Below are 17,866 nucleotides of genomic sequence, written 5' to 3'. Positions count from 1 at the left end.
TGACTGTTTAAAGGGGTGTCACACTGCTTTAAATGTGCAGTGCAGATGGGAACTTAGCTTTGCACAGTACGTTGCATTCCAGCCATGCAAAAGCCAGAGGTTTCTTCATACACACATGCCTCTATCCTTCTTCATCCAGGGATGCAAGGGGCCTTTTAACAGTTGAAAGACATGTTCCAGGAGGGCAAATCATTTAAAGAGGACGTGGCCTGCATAGCCTGGAGAGAGTGTTGAGGGCCAGGCAGAGAGGCCTGGAGGGCCACTTTCGGCCTGCAGGCTGGAAGTTCTCTCATCCCTGCAGTAAGAAAACCAAAGGAGATTAGGGGGGGAAACCACCCCAATAATTTAATAACGGGAAGGGGGGAATGCCATCATCACACTCCTCTGCATTGCTTCAATCTGCATAGCCTTCCAGGCCCTCGCTGCTCTCGTCGTCAGAAAGCAGTTTGTCAGGACTGCACGCAAAACAGATCCGCCCCATATCCTTCCAACAGACTCTGCAGTAGAGGGTTCCACAATCCGGGTCCGGGCATAACCGAGAGTTGCTGGACTCGGGCAAGTTGCAGAGGATGCAGCGTTTGCGGAGAAAACGCTGAAGAAATGGGAACCAGCGGCCCACTCTGTCCAGGAAGGGCTTCTCCTGCGATGGGGGGGCAGGGGGGAGAGAAGGCACAAGCCAGAAGCAGGGGAGAGATGTACCGTATGGTTTGGAAAGTGGTTTGCTCGCTGTCCACTTGGACACCCCTTTAAGATATCATAACCAAATACTGCATGCTGGTTCCTGAGATGAAAGAGCAAGTTTTTGTCTCTGCTTGGATACAACTGGATGCCATTTTTGAATCAAGATGGCGGACGGAACCTTTCAAAGCTGCGCTGATTTTAACCAGAGGCTGCATAATGGTTCCTGAGATCATTTTTTTTTTTGGATGAAATGGGATGCCATTTTGAACCTTTCAAAGCTGCACTGATTTTAACCAAATTTTGCATGATGGTTCCAGAATTATTATTATTGTTGTTAATAATAATAATAATAATAATAGTCACTTGTTACCTGAAGATCTCCAGGTGACTTACAACACTGCTAAAAACAAAAACAAACTTACCGTAATAAAAAAACAACACAATGAAACAACAACACCACTTGCGTAACGGAGCAGGTTTTCATCCTTCTTTGGCTACAACTGGATGCCATTTTGAATCAAGATGGCAGGCTAGACCTTTCAAAACAGTCCTGATTTTAACCAAAGGTTGCATGACATTTCCTGAGATCCATTTCCTCCCCCCCCCCATGTTTGGATACGATTGTCATTTTGAATCGAGATGGTGGGCAGCACTTTTCAAAGCTGCACTGATTCTAACCAGTTTTTGCATGAGATTAAGGAGCAGGTTTCCCTCTGTCTGAATACATCTGGATGCCATTTTGAATCAAGATGGTGGACTGAACCTTTAAAACAGCACTGATTTTAACACGGGGTGGGTGTGTTTGTTTCTTTGAACTCCCGAGCAATACCGGGTACCCGGCCGCTAGTTAAAAATAAGTCAAGAGAGGTTAAAATGAAATCGCCAGTCAGCAATCTCCAAAATAAAAATAGAACAATCCTATTTTGTCCCTCTCTATATAATTACTTAAGTGGTTGCCAATCACTTTCTCAGATCCAGGGCCATTAAAAATGTCGCATTTCCCCACCCCTGCAGGTAATGTGGTCTGGTCCACCGTGCACTTTGCATGTCTGGGGCCCTAGAATGAAACGAGTTGACCCCTGCCGCTGGTGATCGTCAGATGCTTAAAAGCACCAAGCTGGGCTGTTGGTTTACTCAGTAGTCCCCATAGGAGGGAAAGGGCGGAGGCTGCTCCGCTGAGCCAACAGGAAGCCTTGCCCCTGAGTGAGGGAAGGTGGGAAGGTAGTAGGCCAAAGTGAGCAGGAAACTGGGTGGCTTGGCTTCTTGCAGAGATACAATGGGCTGTAACCCTGCAGAGGCGCTGCCGTCTGGGCTCGGCAACACTGATGGCCCCATGGTCTGACTCATAAGGCAGCTTCCTATGTTCCTGTTTAAATCAGCCCTTTATTCATAGTGATGAGGACTAGAACCTTGCTTTATTTTTAGGGGAAGGCTCATAGCTCAGTGAGAGAGCACACACTTTGCATGCAGGAGGTCCCAGGCTCAACCCCGGCCTCCCCAGGTAAGGCTGGTGAAACCCCGGAGAGCCACTGCCAGTCAGTGCAAGACAACACTGAGCTAGATGGACCAATGGTTCGATACTGTACAAGGCAGATTCCGAGCTCACCAGTCTTTTGTGCTGCCGGGCGCGGAGGATGATGCGCTTCCGCTGCACAACGACAAAGGCCACTCGCTGCCGAAGCATCTCGTTGTAGAGGAAGAGGATGCGGTTCTTCTCCCGCTAGCAGAGAGAGTTGCGTTAGGCTGCTGTTAGACAGGTCTAGACTCTGCTTCTAATGGTCTTATGGGGGGATAGGGGTGGGCTCTTTTGATGTCAATGTGTATTCACAGTGGCGGCTGGTGCCCATCAGGACTGGTGGGGCGGAAGGCAGGGAGCCCAGCAGAAAGTGGAGCAAGAGCCAATCACAGGCAGAGCCAACTGACTCATAGTTTTGCCCCCATCCTCCTCCCTGGTGACTTCTGCAAGGGCAACACCAAGACTAAGCAGGAAGAAGCTGACAGCCAGGGCCACCCCTTGCGCTTGATGGAAGTCAGAAGGCAGGCAGGTGAGGGCTGGCTGAGAACAGTGGTGGGGCGGTGCTCCACGCGCCCCAATGGACCAGCCTCCGTTCTTCCTTACCCGCACTCTGAAATGTGGTACGCAGCCCCTGCTGCATTTGAGCTTCCTCCCCATTCTGGGCTCCCTGCTTTCCGCCCCAGCTGTCCCGATGGCCACCAGCCACCACTGTGCCACAGCGAGGGCGCGATGAAGCCGGAGTGGTGGCGGCGGTTAATCTTGCCCCTGGCGTACCAACCTTGGGGAAAAAGAAGGCGGCAATGATGCGGCGGAGCCGGAAGACGTAGACCTGCACAAAGCAGAGCAGGACCAGGGAGCCCAGGGGGGCGGCGCACCTCAGGTACTGTTCCTTGGTCATCACACGCGCTTCCGGCAAGCACTCTGTGGAAGACAGGACGCGGAGGGAGCTGGGTGAGGCAGGGGCAAAGCTCCCTGTGCCCTCAGGGGACAACTCAAGCCATTGCACGGTCTCTGTAAAGTGGCAGAGCGCTGGATCGGGGGTTGCCCAAACTGTGGCCCGAGTTGGTGGCTTTCATTCAGGTGGTCCGCAGCATGCCCCCACTAAACATTCATATTGAGTTTTAATTGCGTTCGTATTGTTTTATCCATTTCTTACATTGCACTTTATTGTGTAACTACTTGAATTCTCTGGGATGTAAACTGTACTGCTATAAAATACAATATGAGAAATAACAGAAGCCATACAAACACAGTCAAAAACATACAGCATCTAGCACAGTGCGTTACTGTTGCTACGATGGTTGTAACAACAAAACTCCTTCGGTGGTCTGGCTAAACCCTTGAGCAGTTTTCAAGTGGTCTGGGGTGCAGGGGGGAGGGGGCCAGGAACCACTGCAGTAAATAGAAGCTCTGCGTTTCAAACCCTAGCACAGGAGTAGGGATCCTTTTCCAGCCCAAGGGCTGCCTTCCCTTGTGGGGAACCTTCGGGGAGCCATAAGCCACTGGTGCGCAGGGCCACAGGCAAAAGTGGGCGGAGCAATACCTGTGACTGTACATTCCAGCCACGCAAGATTTAGTGGATTCTATATACACACACATGCATCCATCCAGACATGCAATAGACAGCATCACAATTCAAGGACACATTCTACTCAAAGAGGGTTTGAAGCAGGGCCAGTGAGAGTTGTGGCCAGTGAGGGTTGTGGTCTGGCCAGTGAGGGTTGTGGCCTGAAGGCCAGACAGAGAGGCCTGGAGGGCTGCCTTTGCCCCCCCCAGGACCGAGGTTCCCTATTCTCACCCTTGCATCTATAGTTAAAACGGGTTAGCCCACAGATCGCCAATGTGGTCCCCTCCAGCTGCGGTCGGATCCCCAGGTAGCGTGGCCAACGGTCAGCGCCACTGCAGTCCAACAGCATCTGGATGGTGCTATCTTTTATTCTCACTTTCTTTTATGCGTATGCACATATATACATGTATGTATGTTTGTATGTGTCTGCATAATGACGAGGACCTATCGGTCTGCGCATATAACACCTGTCCTGGCCCGCTTGCACTGGCTACCCATCTGTTTCCGAGCTAGATTCAAGGTGCTGGTTTTGACCTATAAAGCCTTATACGGTGTGGGACCGCAATACCTTGTGGAACGCCTCTCCCGCTACGAACCTACCCGTTCACTTCGTTCAATATCTAAGGCCCTCCTCCGGGTACCAACTCATCAGGAAGCCCAGAGGAATGTTGTTAGATCTAGGGCCTTTTCTGTAGTGGCCCCCGAACTCTGGAACAGCCTACCTGAGGAGATACGCCTGGCGCCTACGGTACTTTCTTTTAGGCGCCAGGTTAAGACCTGGCTATACTCCCAGGCATTTTAATGTTTTTACGTTTAATTTTTTGTTAATTTGCTGCTATGTGTTATTGATTTTATTATATTATTGTATTTTAATCCAGTTTTGTACACCGCCCAGAGAGCTACTAGCTATGGGCGGTCTAGAAATGAAACGAAATAAATAAATAAATAAATAAATAAATAATGCATTTTATGTATTTCAATAGCATTTTATGCATTTTAATTTACTGGAATGTTTATTGTGTATTTTATTATATATGTGTGCGATTTTATTGTAGCCGCCCTGAGTGCCCTATCGTAGGGTAGAAGGGCAGGATAGAAATATTTTAAATAAATAAATAAATGTGGGCTACGCCTGGACCGTTACCCCCTTCTCCAGCACTTCCCAAAAGACTGGGCAGAAAAGGCTTCCTCAGTCTTATGGCCTCCATCCTCTAAGGCATGCACGCATGGCACCCCTGCCAGCAGCCCCTCTCTTCCCTACTTACGCAGGTTGTTTGTCTCCATCACCATCTCTGAGGAGGTATTCAAGGCTCCGATGGTGCTCCGCAGGAGTCGCGCCATCATTGTGTTCCCGCCAACCTTGACTTCCAAGTGGTGGCTGCCTGCAGAGAGGACAGGAGAAGGGTGGCTGTGCAAAGGGCCCCTCTCTCTGTCAAAACGGCCCCGCCCTTTCTCGCTTTCTTTCCCCTTGCGCCTGGGATGCCCCTTGTCATGCCTAGCCCTGACTCAGATCCAGACCCGGAGTCAGAGGGGGTCGACCCAGGCAACCCGCAAGACGAGGACCTCGAGGAGGAGGCAGGGTCTCCCTGAAACCAGTGCTGAGGATCCCCTTTGAGGGCCCTCTGGGGAAAGGCCTGCTGAAAAGCCCTTGGAGCTGTCAGAAGAGGTGGGGCCACCACCCCTCAGGCCCTGACAGTGCCGACACCAAAAAGGTTAAGTCATTTGAGTAGGAAAGCCCTATTCCCCTCACGGAGCTACCATTCCCAGAGTTTCCTGGGAAAGAGGGATTGACTGTGACACCACTCTGGAATTTGTAGCCCCGTGAGAGGAAGAGCGGCCTCCTAAAAACTCCCAGCACCCTTCACAAACAACACTTCCCAGGATTCTTTGGGGGAAGCCATGACTGTTTAAAGTGGTATAATGTATAGTACAGATGGGGGTCTACGCCACCACGCTCTTGGTAAGAATGTGGTTAGAGACACCCACCCCTCTTCTTCTCATAGAGCTCCAATTCCCTCAGTGGTTTAACAGTAAATCCCTCTTCCCAAAGAACTCTGGGAATGGTTGCTCTGTGAGGGAGAAAGCAAGAGATTTTAATGCACAGCAAAGACACAGATTGATCAGTTTCACCTTAAAGCAAAGGCATAGGCTTGAAAGCTTATCCATAGCAAAGCAAAGACACATGCTAGTCAGTTTCACCTTAAAGCAAAGGCATAGGCTTGTCCATTTATTGATAGCAAACAAATCTGGTCAGTTTCACCTTAAAAAAAGCCTTCCTTAAAAAGAGCTTCATTCCCTTAACTGAGGTATTGCTGTACTGACAAATTAAAGGAACTATTTTCCTTCAAAAAGAGCAGCAAAATATTGCTACCTAAAACTCTGATCTGCAACAACAAAGAATGAATGAATGGAAAAGTCAATACTGAATCCGAATGGGGCAGAATTCTAGCACCTCCCCAGACTCACAACTTACTGCGGAAGGAGTACTCCACAAAGGAGTGGTGTCTGATGGTACTGAATATAGTGTAGAGGAGGAAATCAAGGACACAGGCTATCAGCAGGAACAGCAGAGCTGGCAAGCAGCCCAGTAATTCTGTCATCTGGAACGAAGGAGGGTGTGGGACAGGAGACGAAGAGGGGGGCCCATATGAAAACAGGAGAACCAGCATGGCGTAATGGTTAGGGTGCTAGACTAGGAGCTGGGAGATCAGGGTTCAAATCCCCACTCAGCCATGAAGCTTGCTGGGTGGGACCTTGGGCCAGTCACGCTCTCTGCCTATTGCGTACCTCGCAGAGTTGTTGTGAGGATAAAATGGGGAGGTGGAGAACCATGTACAGTATGTACACGAGCTCCTTGGAGGAAAGGTGGACTATAAATGTGAATAAAATAAAATTAAACAAAACGGGAGCCAGGGCAGGAGGGGCACAGCAAACTCACAGGGCCAGCCCCAGGACGGTCCCATCCATCCCAGGCTACGGTCTGAAGGCATGTGAGGCCAGCTCCCTGCTGAAGCTAAGCAGGGTCAGGTCTGGTCAGTGCCTGGATGGGAGACAGCCTGGGAACCATCTGTAAGCCGCCTTGGGTTTCTATCGTGGAAAGAAAGGCGGGGTATAAATGTAATAAATAAATAAATAAAATGCATACCATATTTGGTAATCACATGGCTTCCCCCAAAGAATCCTGGGAACTGTTGTTTGTTGCAGGTGTCCAGTGAGGGGTAAAACAATAGTTCTCAGGTTTCTTGAAGGGAAACCGTGTGCTTGAAATGTGCTTGAAATGTGTGGCGTGCATGCAATTAGAGTGGCTGCAATGGAATCCTGAGCACAAGCACGCCACGTGGCAAGATTTGCAAGATCCATTTGTGCAAAGGCTGCGTACGCACCAGACATCTAAAGCGCATTTGAAGCACACGGCTTCCCCCACTCCCTAAGAATCCTGAACTGTAGTTTACAACTCATGAGAGCTACAACTCCCAACACCCTCAACAAATGACAGCCCCCAGGATTCTTTGGGGGAAGCCGTGTGTTTTATACGTTATGTTGTGGATGTGGCCTTTACTGCCTGAGGCAAAGATGAAGATGGGCCCTGTGTGGGCTAGGGATGAGCAACAAAGAGGGAGGGCAGCGAGACTGCCTGCCCCGCTTCTGGCCTCTTGGAAGAACTTAATGAGAACTGAATTGACTTTCTGCCGCATCCCTAATCTTGGCCCTCCAAAGCCCTTCCATTTACCATGTTCTTGGTCTCAGCCGGTTGGAAAGCGAGTCGGAGGGGGTCGATGGCACGGCCTTGCTCGGCCCGCCGCAAGGGCAAAAGCGTACGCTTCTTCTGAAAGATTAATTGGGGTGGCGTGCGGGGAGAGGGCAGGGAAGAGATAGAGAAAAGCCTAAAAGAGAAGCAGTGGATGTGATGCTCTAGACTCGGGGTGTGGGGAACCTGTGGCCCTCCAGATGTTCTGAGTGACAACTCCCATCATCCCTGGCCACTGGCCACGCTAGCTGGGGCTGATGGGAGTCGTCGTTCAGCAACAGCTGGAGGGCGAAAGGTTCCCCCGCCCCTCCTGTAGAGCAGGGGTTCCCAAACTTTTACTCCTGCAGGGACCACTCCAAAACTACAGAGGGTCTTGGCCAGAGCTTGGAAAAGTTACTTTTTTGAACTACAACTCCCATCAGTCCCAGCCAGCATGGCCACTGGATTGGGCTGATGGGAGTTGTAGTTCAAAAAAGTAACTTGTCCAAGCTCTGGTCTTGGCATGCCACAACATGAATTTTCGCCTGTCGTAGCCTCGGTAACGTGCCATGCGAGGTGCTGTACGATTTTTAGTTTTATTTCCATTGCATCTTTTGTTTCTTATGCTGCATTGCCCGTTGCGTGCCGTAGAATTCAAACAGGAAGATGATAAAATGCAGCACGAGAAATAAAAGAGGCAAGCAAAAACACAATTCAAAATCGATAGGGATATGTAATGTGGACGTGCCACGGACTACCTGAACAAAGCTCACAGACCACTGGTGGTGCGCCCACGATACCAGCACCCTCAGATTGACTGTAACACCCCTCCTGATCATCCAGCCCCCCCCCCGAAATCACTGGTTGCTCCTACCTGTTTCCGACGCCGGGCATCTATCTGACGGAAGTAGCGAGAGATATAAAGGTTGTCAAAGCGGATGTCCTGATTGTAGCTGTTGGTATAGGAGTAAGCCCTTGGGAAGAGAAGGGGGTAGGGACAAATCGGTGCAAGGATTGACAACAGCTTGTGGGGGGGAGGGAGTTGCTCCAACCTTGTCTGCCTAAGCTCTGCTACAACCCCATCGACACTCCCCCGCCAAACCCCCCTCAAAGCACCTGCCAATGTCAGTAACGTGAAGCTCAGCTTTTGCCGCAAGCAGCTAGTCCTCAACATCTGTTGAAGGCTGCAAGACTCTCGATCAGGGCTGCTCCACATCGTGAGCTTCGGTGCCTCATTCCCCCCGCATGTCCCCAGGGGTAGAAATTTCTTATCCCCCCCTCCATGTGCACCCCCTTACTGTCCCAACAGATCTGGGGCACCCCAATAATTTTCCTACACAAGCTGGATTTCAGTCAGGGAAGTGGAACCTGTCACCCTCCAGAAGTTGCTAAAACTCCCAGCCGTCATGCAAGGGTTCTCCTGATGAAGAGAGGAAATGGCCTGACTCCCAAATCAAACCACTGATCTCTTTGGTAAGTTTTGAAATGTTTATCCCATCCTTCCTCAAAGAAGCTCAGGGTGGCATACATGCCGCGCCGGCTGGCAGCTCCCTGACAGTGGGGCAGTGGAATCTGCTCTGGGTTTTAATCTGAACTTTCAGGGAACTGTCCAAGGTGCTCCTGTGAATACACAGCTCGTCCCCCTACGCCCCATTTTATTCCCACAACAATCAAGATGCTCCAGCCTTGAGTTGCTACCAGGCACTGCTAGGAGCTTGCCTTCTGCCTCCACATCAGGTGGTGCTAAGCCCCACCCACTATTTCATGAGGCTTCACCCCTTTGCATCTCCGGAGACAGGGCAACCTTAAACTGCGGCAGGGATTTTCAGCACGGCGTCACAGCTGGGACCTTTTGCACACAAGCCACACAAGCTTCCCATTCAAGCTATACATCCTCCCTGTTTAACTCTAGATCTGTCTTACATCGAGTCACACCACTGGTCCATCTGGGCCAGCTCTCCTCAACCTGGTGCCCTCCAAATGTTGTTGGGACTCCAACTCCCCATCAGCCATGGCAAGCACAGCCAGTGGTCAGAGGTGATGGGAGTTGTAGCCCAACACCATCTGGAGGCCCACAAGTTTCCCCACCCTGTCCTAAACATATGTCCTAACCAATCAGGGATCACCTATTAAATGCACTTACAGAGGTATAAAGCAGGGATGGAGAGCCCTTGGCCCTCCAGATGTTGTTGGACTTCAGCTCCCATCAGCCCCAGTCAGCATGGCCAACGGGCAGGGATCATGGGAGATGGAGTCATGCCATATCTGAAGAGTCTCGAGTTCCCCAAGCCTGTCCTAGACACATGTTATTGGACTCCAGCTCCCATCAGCCCCAGCCAGCATGGCCCAATGGTCAAGGATTATGAGAGTTGCAGTCTAACATTATTTATGGAGAAGTCTGAATAAACCGAGGAAGAGTAGTCTACTAGGTTAATGTTACCACGGCCTGCAAGCCACTCTCCAAGATCCCACAGTTGAGCAGAGAGCAGCCCCGATAGCCTTTTCGCTGGAGAAGCTGGGAATTGAACCTAAGACCTTCTGCATGCAAAGCACGCACTATGCCCCCATCCAAGACCGTCCCTGAACTGCCACGCCCCGGGTCCAACTCACGAGGCAAAAACAACGATGAACATGCAGGACAGGAGGACACGAAGCACAGACATGGCGGTGCCCAGGCGCTCGCCGTTCTTGGCCACCTCTTCGTTGACCTCATCCACCAGGTGTTTGTGGGAGAGGTTGGCACCTACCAGCATAGCTTGATGCTCTTCCTGGGTGAGGTGGGGGGGAGAAAGGGAGAGGGGAAGAGGGTCACTTAGACAAGCCCTGTGCCCAGGACATGCCAACGGGAACTGGGCTGTCTCCTGAGTACTCCTGCAAAATTGATGCTTAGTGGCAGTCATTCCATCAAGCTGCAGGGCAAATTGTTGTGCCCCAGACTGAGGGGGAGCTAGACTGGGAAGTGGAGTCAAACGCGGATGAGGTTCCTTTGGAAGCGGGAGGGAGGGAGAGTAGCAGGGAGGGTTCTGGCAGACCCCAAACTCCCATGCCCAGCACTTCCACAGATGCAGTTCCTGTGTCTCCTGCGAGTCCAATGCCCGAGCAGTTGGGAAAAGAGTCCCCGATGGCGTCATCCATGTCAACCATTCCATCAGGCTACCTGAACCATTTCCATCCCAGCTAGTCATTCTAAGAACTGCAGCTTTAAGAACTAGTGCCTGAGTCTTGCTTTTTCCTCTTCCCTATCCATTGTTTTTTCCTTTTGTGTCATGTCTTGTTGTTGTTGTTATTCTATAAGCACTCTGGGAGTTGTTTCCGCTGAAGAGCGGGGTAAGAACATTTCTTTAAACATATAATAATAAATTGAAAGTCACCCCATACGCACTGTGACCACTAAGCTGGCAGTGAAGTCCTGGTTTAAGCTGTCGACGGAATCGTTGACCCGGTCGTAAGTCTGGCCAAAATTTCCTTCCACAGGGATCTTATCACGGCACCAAGCATGCATGACTGCAGCAGAGGAAGAAAAAGGAGGGGGAAATGAAGGATAGAGAGGGACGTTGTGCGTCAGAACAGGCGTCGTTCTTACTGTTGGCCACCCCAAAGCAGGACTATACCACTTCAGGGGGCAAGACTGTACCAGTTCTGGTGGCATGTGGGGACTCACATGAAGGAATGCCCAGCTCCTCAGGTGCAACCTCTTCACAGTTCTACATCAAGTCTGCAATTTATTTATCTTTACATCCTCATGAAAATTCATCGGCAGTTTAGTACAAATTTCCCCCTAATTTTTGCAAATGCAATTTTCTCTCATATCATGCATTTTATCTACTAATGGTGTGCAATGTGGTATGCACACTTTACCCCAGTCTATGCATTTTTGTACACGACTTGGCTAGAGAACCAGATTGCAAAATTCGGAGGTGTGCTAATTTCGAAGAAGGCCTATGTTTTGGTACGCATCTTGTTTTCGGAAAGTGCAAACGAGGCAAGCTTGCTTTTAAAGACGAACCCGGATCAAGCCTCTCCCCATCCCTCGCTGGAACTCACTCTTGGCAAAGTGGCACAGGAAACTGAACTTCATAGGGATGCAAAGCAGGTGGTTGATGAACGGCACGGCAATGGTGCGCATGCAAGACTGGTGCTTCATTGCGAACCAGTTCTGGCAGCGCTTGATGGCTTGGTCTATTATGTCTAGAAGGAAAGAAGTAAAAGGAAATCCTCAGTTTTTAATGTTTTGGTTTTCATGTTTCCTGTTGCACTACAGCACCAGGTTTCTGTAGAATTGTGGGTCATGGATTCCTGCAAAGAATCCTGGGAACTGTAGTTGGCTAAGAGTGCTGAGAGTTATTAGGAGACCCCTCACAGAGCTACCACAGAGTTCCCAGCGCACCTTAACAGATTACAGTTCCCAGGATTCTTTGGAAGGGAGAGGAGCCGTGTGCTTTAAATGTATGGTGTGGATGTGACCGTGATGGCGGGAGGGAGGCTTGGAGGCCATCTAGTCCAACCCACCCCCATCCCTGCTTGATGCAGGAAATATAGAGCTAGTGCATCCCCAAGAGATGGGTGTTCAGCCTCTGCTTGAAGACCTCCAGTGAGGGGCAGCTCATAGGATGGCCGTGTGTCCTGCTTTGCAGGAAGAGAGAGAGAGAGAAAATAAGTGGCAGAAAGGAAGTGACGAAAGGAGGTGACAAAAAGTGTATGCATGTGTGTGTGTGTGTGTGTATGTGAGAGAGAGAGAGAGAGAGAGAATGGGGAAAACTCTCCTAACAATTGTCGCCCTGGGCGCCTGCTGGGAGGAAGGGCGGGATATATATTGAATAATTAATAAATAAATAAAAATTCCCAGCACCCTACAGTTTTCCCAGGATTCTTTGGGGGAAGCCATGACTGTTAAAGTAGCGTCTGAGTATATGGTGTGGATGTGACGTTAAATGCACGTTTAAATGCAGACTTAAATGCAGGTTTACATTCTAATTGAAATTAAATGTGAAGTTAAATGCCTTTTTTATTTTTAAAAAAATCAAAAATCAATGTAGAAAGCTGACTTATGGTCGGCGTCCGTACTTGAAACTCCCTGCCGTGCTCACACTCTAACCCTTCCCTTCTCCGCATGCTCACATGTGCAGCGCATGCGCGTCTTTGCCTCGTAAATCTCCTGCGTGGAAGGGTTGGCCGCCTTCACCGCCTCCCTCACCGAGCGCACACCGAAGCCCTCCTGGCTGGCCACCTGCTCATTCAGCTCCGAGAAGGACTGCGAGACTTGTTGGGTTTCGGATCTCAGGGTCTTGCCAGTCCTCTGCCGCAGAAAACGGGAACAGTGCCAGCGAGGACGGAGGGAGATGGGAGCAAAGGGTACATACCGACGGCAATGCCATGAAAGGCAATTATTGTTTCCCGTATTTTCCCAAGAAGCAGGTGTGGCCGGCTCTAGTGGCGAATGCCATGGCTGAGAGGCCAGGATGGAGAGCAATCCACCATTCTCTTTCCATGTAGGAAAGTAGGAAGAACTCTGCTGGATCCATCTAGTTCAGGGATGGGGGAACCTGTGGCTACATCTCCCATCATCCCTGACCATTGGCTATGCTGGGGGGGGGACTGATGGGAGATGGAGTCCAACAACATCTGGAGGGCCACAGGCTCCCCATCCCTGCTGTACACTTCTGTAAGTGCATTTAATATGTGATCCCTGATTGGTTGAGACCTGTCTACGACAGGGATGGGGACCCTGTGGCCCTTCAGATATTTGCTGGACTACATCTCCCATCATCCCTGACCATTGGCCATGTTGGGTGGGGTTGATGGGAGTTGGAGTCCAGCAACATCTGGAGGGCCATCTGATGTACACTTACATAATATGTGATCCCTCCCTGATTGGTTTGGACATGTGATCCTTGATTGGTTGGGACATATGTCTGGGACAGGGGTGGGGAACCAGTGGCCTTCCAGATGTTGCTGGACTACATATCCCATCATTCCTGACTACTGGCTATCCTGGCTGGTGCTGATGGGAGCTTGTCCAACAATACCTGGAGGTCACCAGGTTCCTCAGCCTTGATTTAATCCAATGGCCACACAGATGCTTCAAGAGGACTAGCAGCACCCCAGCTTGGCGATCGAAACCATCTAAACCAAACTGCAAAACCATCCACTCTGTGTCGAGCATCGCCCTTAAGCCTACTCCAGACTCACTCCCAAACCCGCTACGATTTCTCCCTACTGCTAACCCCCATGCTAAATGCCCAGGAATCTTCAAGAGGATTAACCACATGCCCCCCACAGCTTTTTGATCTAATAAACCACTTCTCACCATCATGTCCTTGAGGATTTTGCGCAGAGGGGCCATCGACACCTTCCAGGCACGCTTGGCGTTTTCAATCTGCAGCTCTACAGTACAGCTGATGGAACGTACCACTTCACCCAGGTTGTGCCGGATGTTTGCCACTGGGCCTGGGGGGGCAGGGAGGAAGAGGAAAAAATACATCAAGCAGAAAAGAGGACTGGCACCCTTTGTGCCCACCCATCCAGGGATGGGGCAGATGCCTCTGCTGCGGCTTCCTCAGCACTTGTGGCACAGTTGGCACCAGATGTTTAACTGCCTGCCGCAGCATCTGTGGGCAGCCCCCATGGTTCAGCCAGAGAGAAAAACTGTTGGAAGTGCAACAGCAAGGATCATTCAGGTTGTAACTTAACAGTTAATTCTGTTAGGGTTAAAGTCAACTAGCCAAGAGGAGGATGGGTACAGATGTTGCTTAGTAACCAGGCAGAGTGGCATGATCGTAACTGAGATAGCATGTGCTCTGATTGGCTGGCTTCTGAGGGAGCTTTCCCTCTACACGTTTGGATGTATATCTCCCTGCTATGTACAAGGCCTGACCTAAGAAAGACAAAACTTCTCTGTTTCTTGTACCATCATAGACTGTGGCCAAGACGTAGGTGAGGATGTAAAGCCGTCCTTCTTTCCCCAGGAATTTGGGCACCACCAAGAGGCTGGCACAGCGGAAGTGTGGGGAGGTGCCCCAGCCCAGGGCAGCCATGCCTAGGGGAGAGAGAGGAGGCAGTCAACTGCCACGCTGCAGAGCCACACACCATGTTATCTGTGTTTGGAACGAACCAGTTTGGTTTAACAAAGTTCACAGAATTTGTTCAAAAATCTCTGAACTACGCCTGAAAGTAGTTCTCATAATTGCTGGGCAAATGAAACATGAATTAAGTTCATTCGGGGATAGAACTGTGAATGATTCCTAGTTCATCTTCAAGTTCATTCTGTTTCATGTGTTTTGGATGCTTTCAATGACCTTTGAGGTCCCTTCCGACTCTATAATTCAGGTGCAGGGAACCTCTGGCCCTCCAGATGTTGCCGAAGTATTTTAAATGACTGGTGTGGAGATCACCCTGGTTTTAACTATTTACAGCTCAGGACACCAGTATCTCTCAGAGCTCCTCTCCCAATACGTTCCTCCGGTCTTCATCTGAAACCTTCTCTGGGTCACCTCCTCTGAGGGAGATCCGGAGGGTGGCAACGAGGCACAAGGGCTTTTTAGTGTGGCTCTCTTTTTATGGACCGCTCTCCCCAGTGAGGTCCACCTGATGTCATCTTTCACCTCTTTTTGGCATCAGGTTCAAACGTGTCTCTTCTCCCAAGTCTTCGACACAGTATGATGAGTTGGCCAATGGCCTAGTTCGGGTGTGGGTAATGCTGTCTCTCTAGAAGCTGCTGAGCCACGTCTCTCATCACCCCTTGGCATTGATGGGAGTGGTCGTTCGGCAACATCTGGAGGGCCACAGGTTCCCCACACCTACTCTATGAGGCCACGCAGCGATTCGAGTTACACATTGGTAGGCTTGATTACAGAGATATTTGCAGCAGGCTGCAGAGGCTATGGGGTCCCGCCAAAATGCCACATGGAACAGGCGGCATTTTGCTTCCCAAGCCCTTATGAGTCCTTCTGCCTCTGCACCTCCTCCCTTCCAGAACCATTCCCACCCACCTCCATTCTCCTCACCTGCCATGCCGTACATCAGCTCGATCTTATGGCCTTCAGAGATGGTCATTGGAAAAATCAGGAGCCTGGACAGGCCTGGAAATTAAGAAAGACACCTGGGTGTGCCACCTGCAGTTCCCCTGACTTCTGCCCCTTGAAAGGTGCATCACCTTTTATGGCCCCACCAGCTTCCCCTGGTCGCCATCCTGACAGAGAAATGTAGGAAGGCTGCCTTCCACTGAGTCAGACCCTTGTTCCATCTAGCTCACTACTGTCTACCCTGACTAGCTGTGGCTCTCCAGGGTTTCAGGCAAGAGGGCCTCTCCCAGCCCTACCTGGAGATGCTGGTGGGGGATCGAACCTAGGGCCTTCTGCATGCAAAGTTGATGCTCGACGGCCGCTGAGCTACAGCCAGTTGGGGCTGGTCCTTTAGGGTGAGACAGGCACTGCCCCAGGAACCTCCTTCTGCTCTCAGCCAGACCCCACCTGCCTGGCTTCTTACCTCCATCTTCCTCCTTCTCAGTGTTGCCTTTTGTAGAACTCAGCAAGGAGGAGGAGGGCAAAACTAGACTTAGCTGGCTCCGCCTCCTGTTGGGCAACCCTGCCTTCCACCCCACCAGTCCCAGTGGCCACAGACTGCGGCCCTTCTAGAATGCAATCCCTGCCTCCTACGGACCGCCCACTTGCTTCTAGGGCGCTGACAGGCAGCGCCCCCATATTCATGAAATCCGAACAGTTCGGAACGTGATATTTGCCGACGCTTATCAGCAACGCCTGTTCCTACATCTTGTCTGTATTCCACGTTTCCATCCCCTCTTGGGTTAAAGCAAACTCACCCAGAGCAAATAAGCTCCCGATTCCAGCCCCCAGGAAAAACTTGGCAAGCCTGAATTCCTCCGGGTGGCTCCAGAGAAAATCGATGCAGAAACGAGGCAGGAGGGCGCTGAGGGCGTGTTTCAGAGCTGCGCAGAGAGATGAAGCAGTTTGCAATGTTGGCTCCTTCTGGACCAGATATTTAAACAGTCATGGTTCTCCTCCCCCCCCGACAAAGAATTATTATTATTATTATTTATTTAATTCAATTTATATACCGCCCTAAGCCAAAAAGGCTCTCTGGGCGGTGTACATAAGAGATAAAACAAGCACAATATATAAATACAATAAGTATAACAAAATCAAAGATCAAAACAAACAATAACAAAAAACCAACAACGTCAAAATACAACAATAATGAAAATACTGATAAAATACACTATAAAATACAATTTAAAATACACTTTAAAATGCCTGGGAGTATAAAAAGGTTTTCACCTGGCGCCGAAAGGATAGCAGCATCGGCGCCAGGTGTACCTCATCGGGGAGACTATTCCACAGTTCGGGGGCCACTACTGAAAAGGCCCTAGTTCTAGTCACAACCCTCCGGGCTTCTCGATGGGATGGCACCCGGAGGAGGGCCTTAGATGTTGAGTGCAGTGTACGGGTAGGTTCATATTGGGGGAGGCATTCCACCAGGTATTGCGGTCCCATGCCGTGAATCTTGGGAACTGTAGTTTGTTAAGGGTGCAGAGAGTTGTTAGGAAACCCCCTCTATGCCCATCATAGAGCTACAATTCAGAGAGTGGTTTAACAATCAATCCCTCTTCCCAGGGAGGGGAACTCTGGGAATTGTTGCTCTTTGAGGGGAAGAGGGGGGTCTCCAAAAAGCAATCCGTGCCCTTAACAAACCCCAGTTCCCAGGATCCTTTGCAGGAAGCCATGACCATTTAAAGTGGTCTGTCGGGAATGCTTTGATTTGGATTCCTGCATTGAGCAGGGGGTTGGACTTGATGGCCTTACAGACCCCTTCCAACTCTACTATTCTATGATTCTATGATTCTACTGGCAGGGGACCATTTCAGCCCTTGGGCCATATTTCTTCATGGACAACGTTCTGGGGGCTGTGAGCCAGTAGTGGGCATAGCCAGAGGCAAAGGTGGGCGGAGCAACAGATGTGACTCCTCCCTTTCTACTGGAGGCCACATTCCCCCTGCACAAAAGGCAGAGGCTTCTGTGCATCGACACAACCTCCACCCAAGCAAGCCCAAGGAATTATCCCAGTCATACCAAATCACTAGAGGAGGGCCCAAAGCAGAGGCAGTGAGGAGGCGTGGCCTGGGGAGAAGGGGTGTGGCCAAGTGAAGGGGTGTGGCCTGGGGAGAGTCCCCGAGGGCCAGAAGAGGGAAGCCTGGAGGGCCACATCTGTGAGGTACCCCACCCCTGCCTTGAGGCTTGAGTAGGGTCAGGGGCTCAAAGGAGACTCACTAGTGTTGGGGGGCTTCTTCTTCCAGCTCTTCTGCTTCTTCACCCTCTGGTACTTTCCTCTGGAGGTCTGGTGCGCCATGGCGCCCCAACTC

At 50.6% G+C, this 17,866-nt stretch overlaps 1 protein-coding gene across 1 annotated transcript; it reads right to left on the bottom strand.

Moving 5' to 3' along the window:
- Window positions 1–344: 344 nt before the first annotated feature.
- DCST1 (DC-STAMP domain containing 1) lies at window positions 345–14,525 on the bottom strand. The gene is made up of 13 exons (XM_061605963.1): window positions 14,399–14,525; window positions 13,799–13,938; window positions 12,610–12,787; window positions 11,536–11,679; window positions 10,874–10,995; window positions 10,102–10,259; window positions 8,366–8,465; window positions 7,495–7,590; window positions 6,238–6,364; window positions 5,030–5,146; window positions 2,976–3,118; window positions 2,288–2,401; window positions 345–640 (listed from the first exon to the last, which is right to left on the bottom strand). Exons 1-13 carry the CDS (start codon window positions 14,523–14,525, stop codon window positions 395–397), a joined length of 1,812 nt encoding a protein of 603 aa, XP_061461947.1. The 3' UTR covers window positions 345–394.
- Between the last annotated feature and the right edge of the window lie 3,341 nt (window positions 14,526–17,866).

Source organism: Rhineura floridana, chromosome 22 (genome assembly GCF_030035675.1).
Source record: "Rhineura floridana isolate rRhiFlo1 chromosome 22, rRhiFlo1.hap2, whole genome shotgun sequence".
NCBI classification, from domain to species: Eukaryota; Metazoa; Chordata; class Lepidosauria; order Squamata; family Rhineuridae; genus Rhineura; species Rhineura floridana.
This window is presented reverse-complemented; position numbering and strand designations above follow the sequence as displayed.

Coding starts and splice junctions, on each gene's coding strand:
- DCST1 (XM_061605963.1), bottom strand. CDS start 14,525: ATGGCTGCCCTGGGCTGGGGCACCTCCCCACACTTCCGCTGTGCCAGC. Junction 6,365..7,494: donor CGGCTGAGACCAAGAACATG/GTAAATGGAAGG, acceptor CCTTCGTTCCAG/ATGACAGAATTACTGGGCTG. Junction 5,147..6,237: donor TGTGGAGTACTCCTTCCGCA/GTAAGTTGTGAG, acceptor TCCTCTCTGCAG/GCAGCCACCACTTGGAAGTC.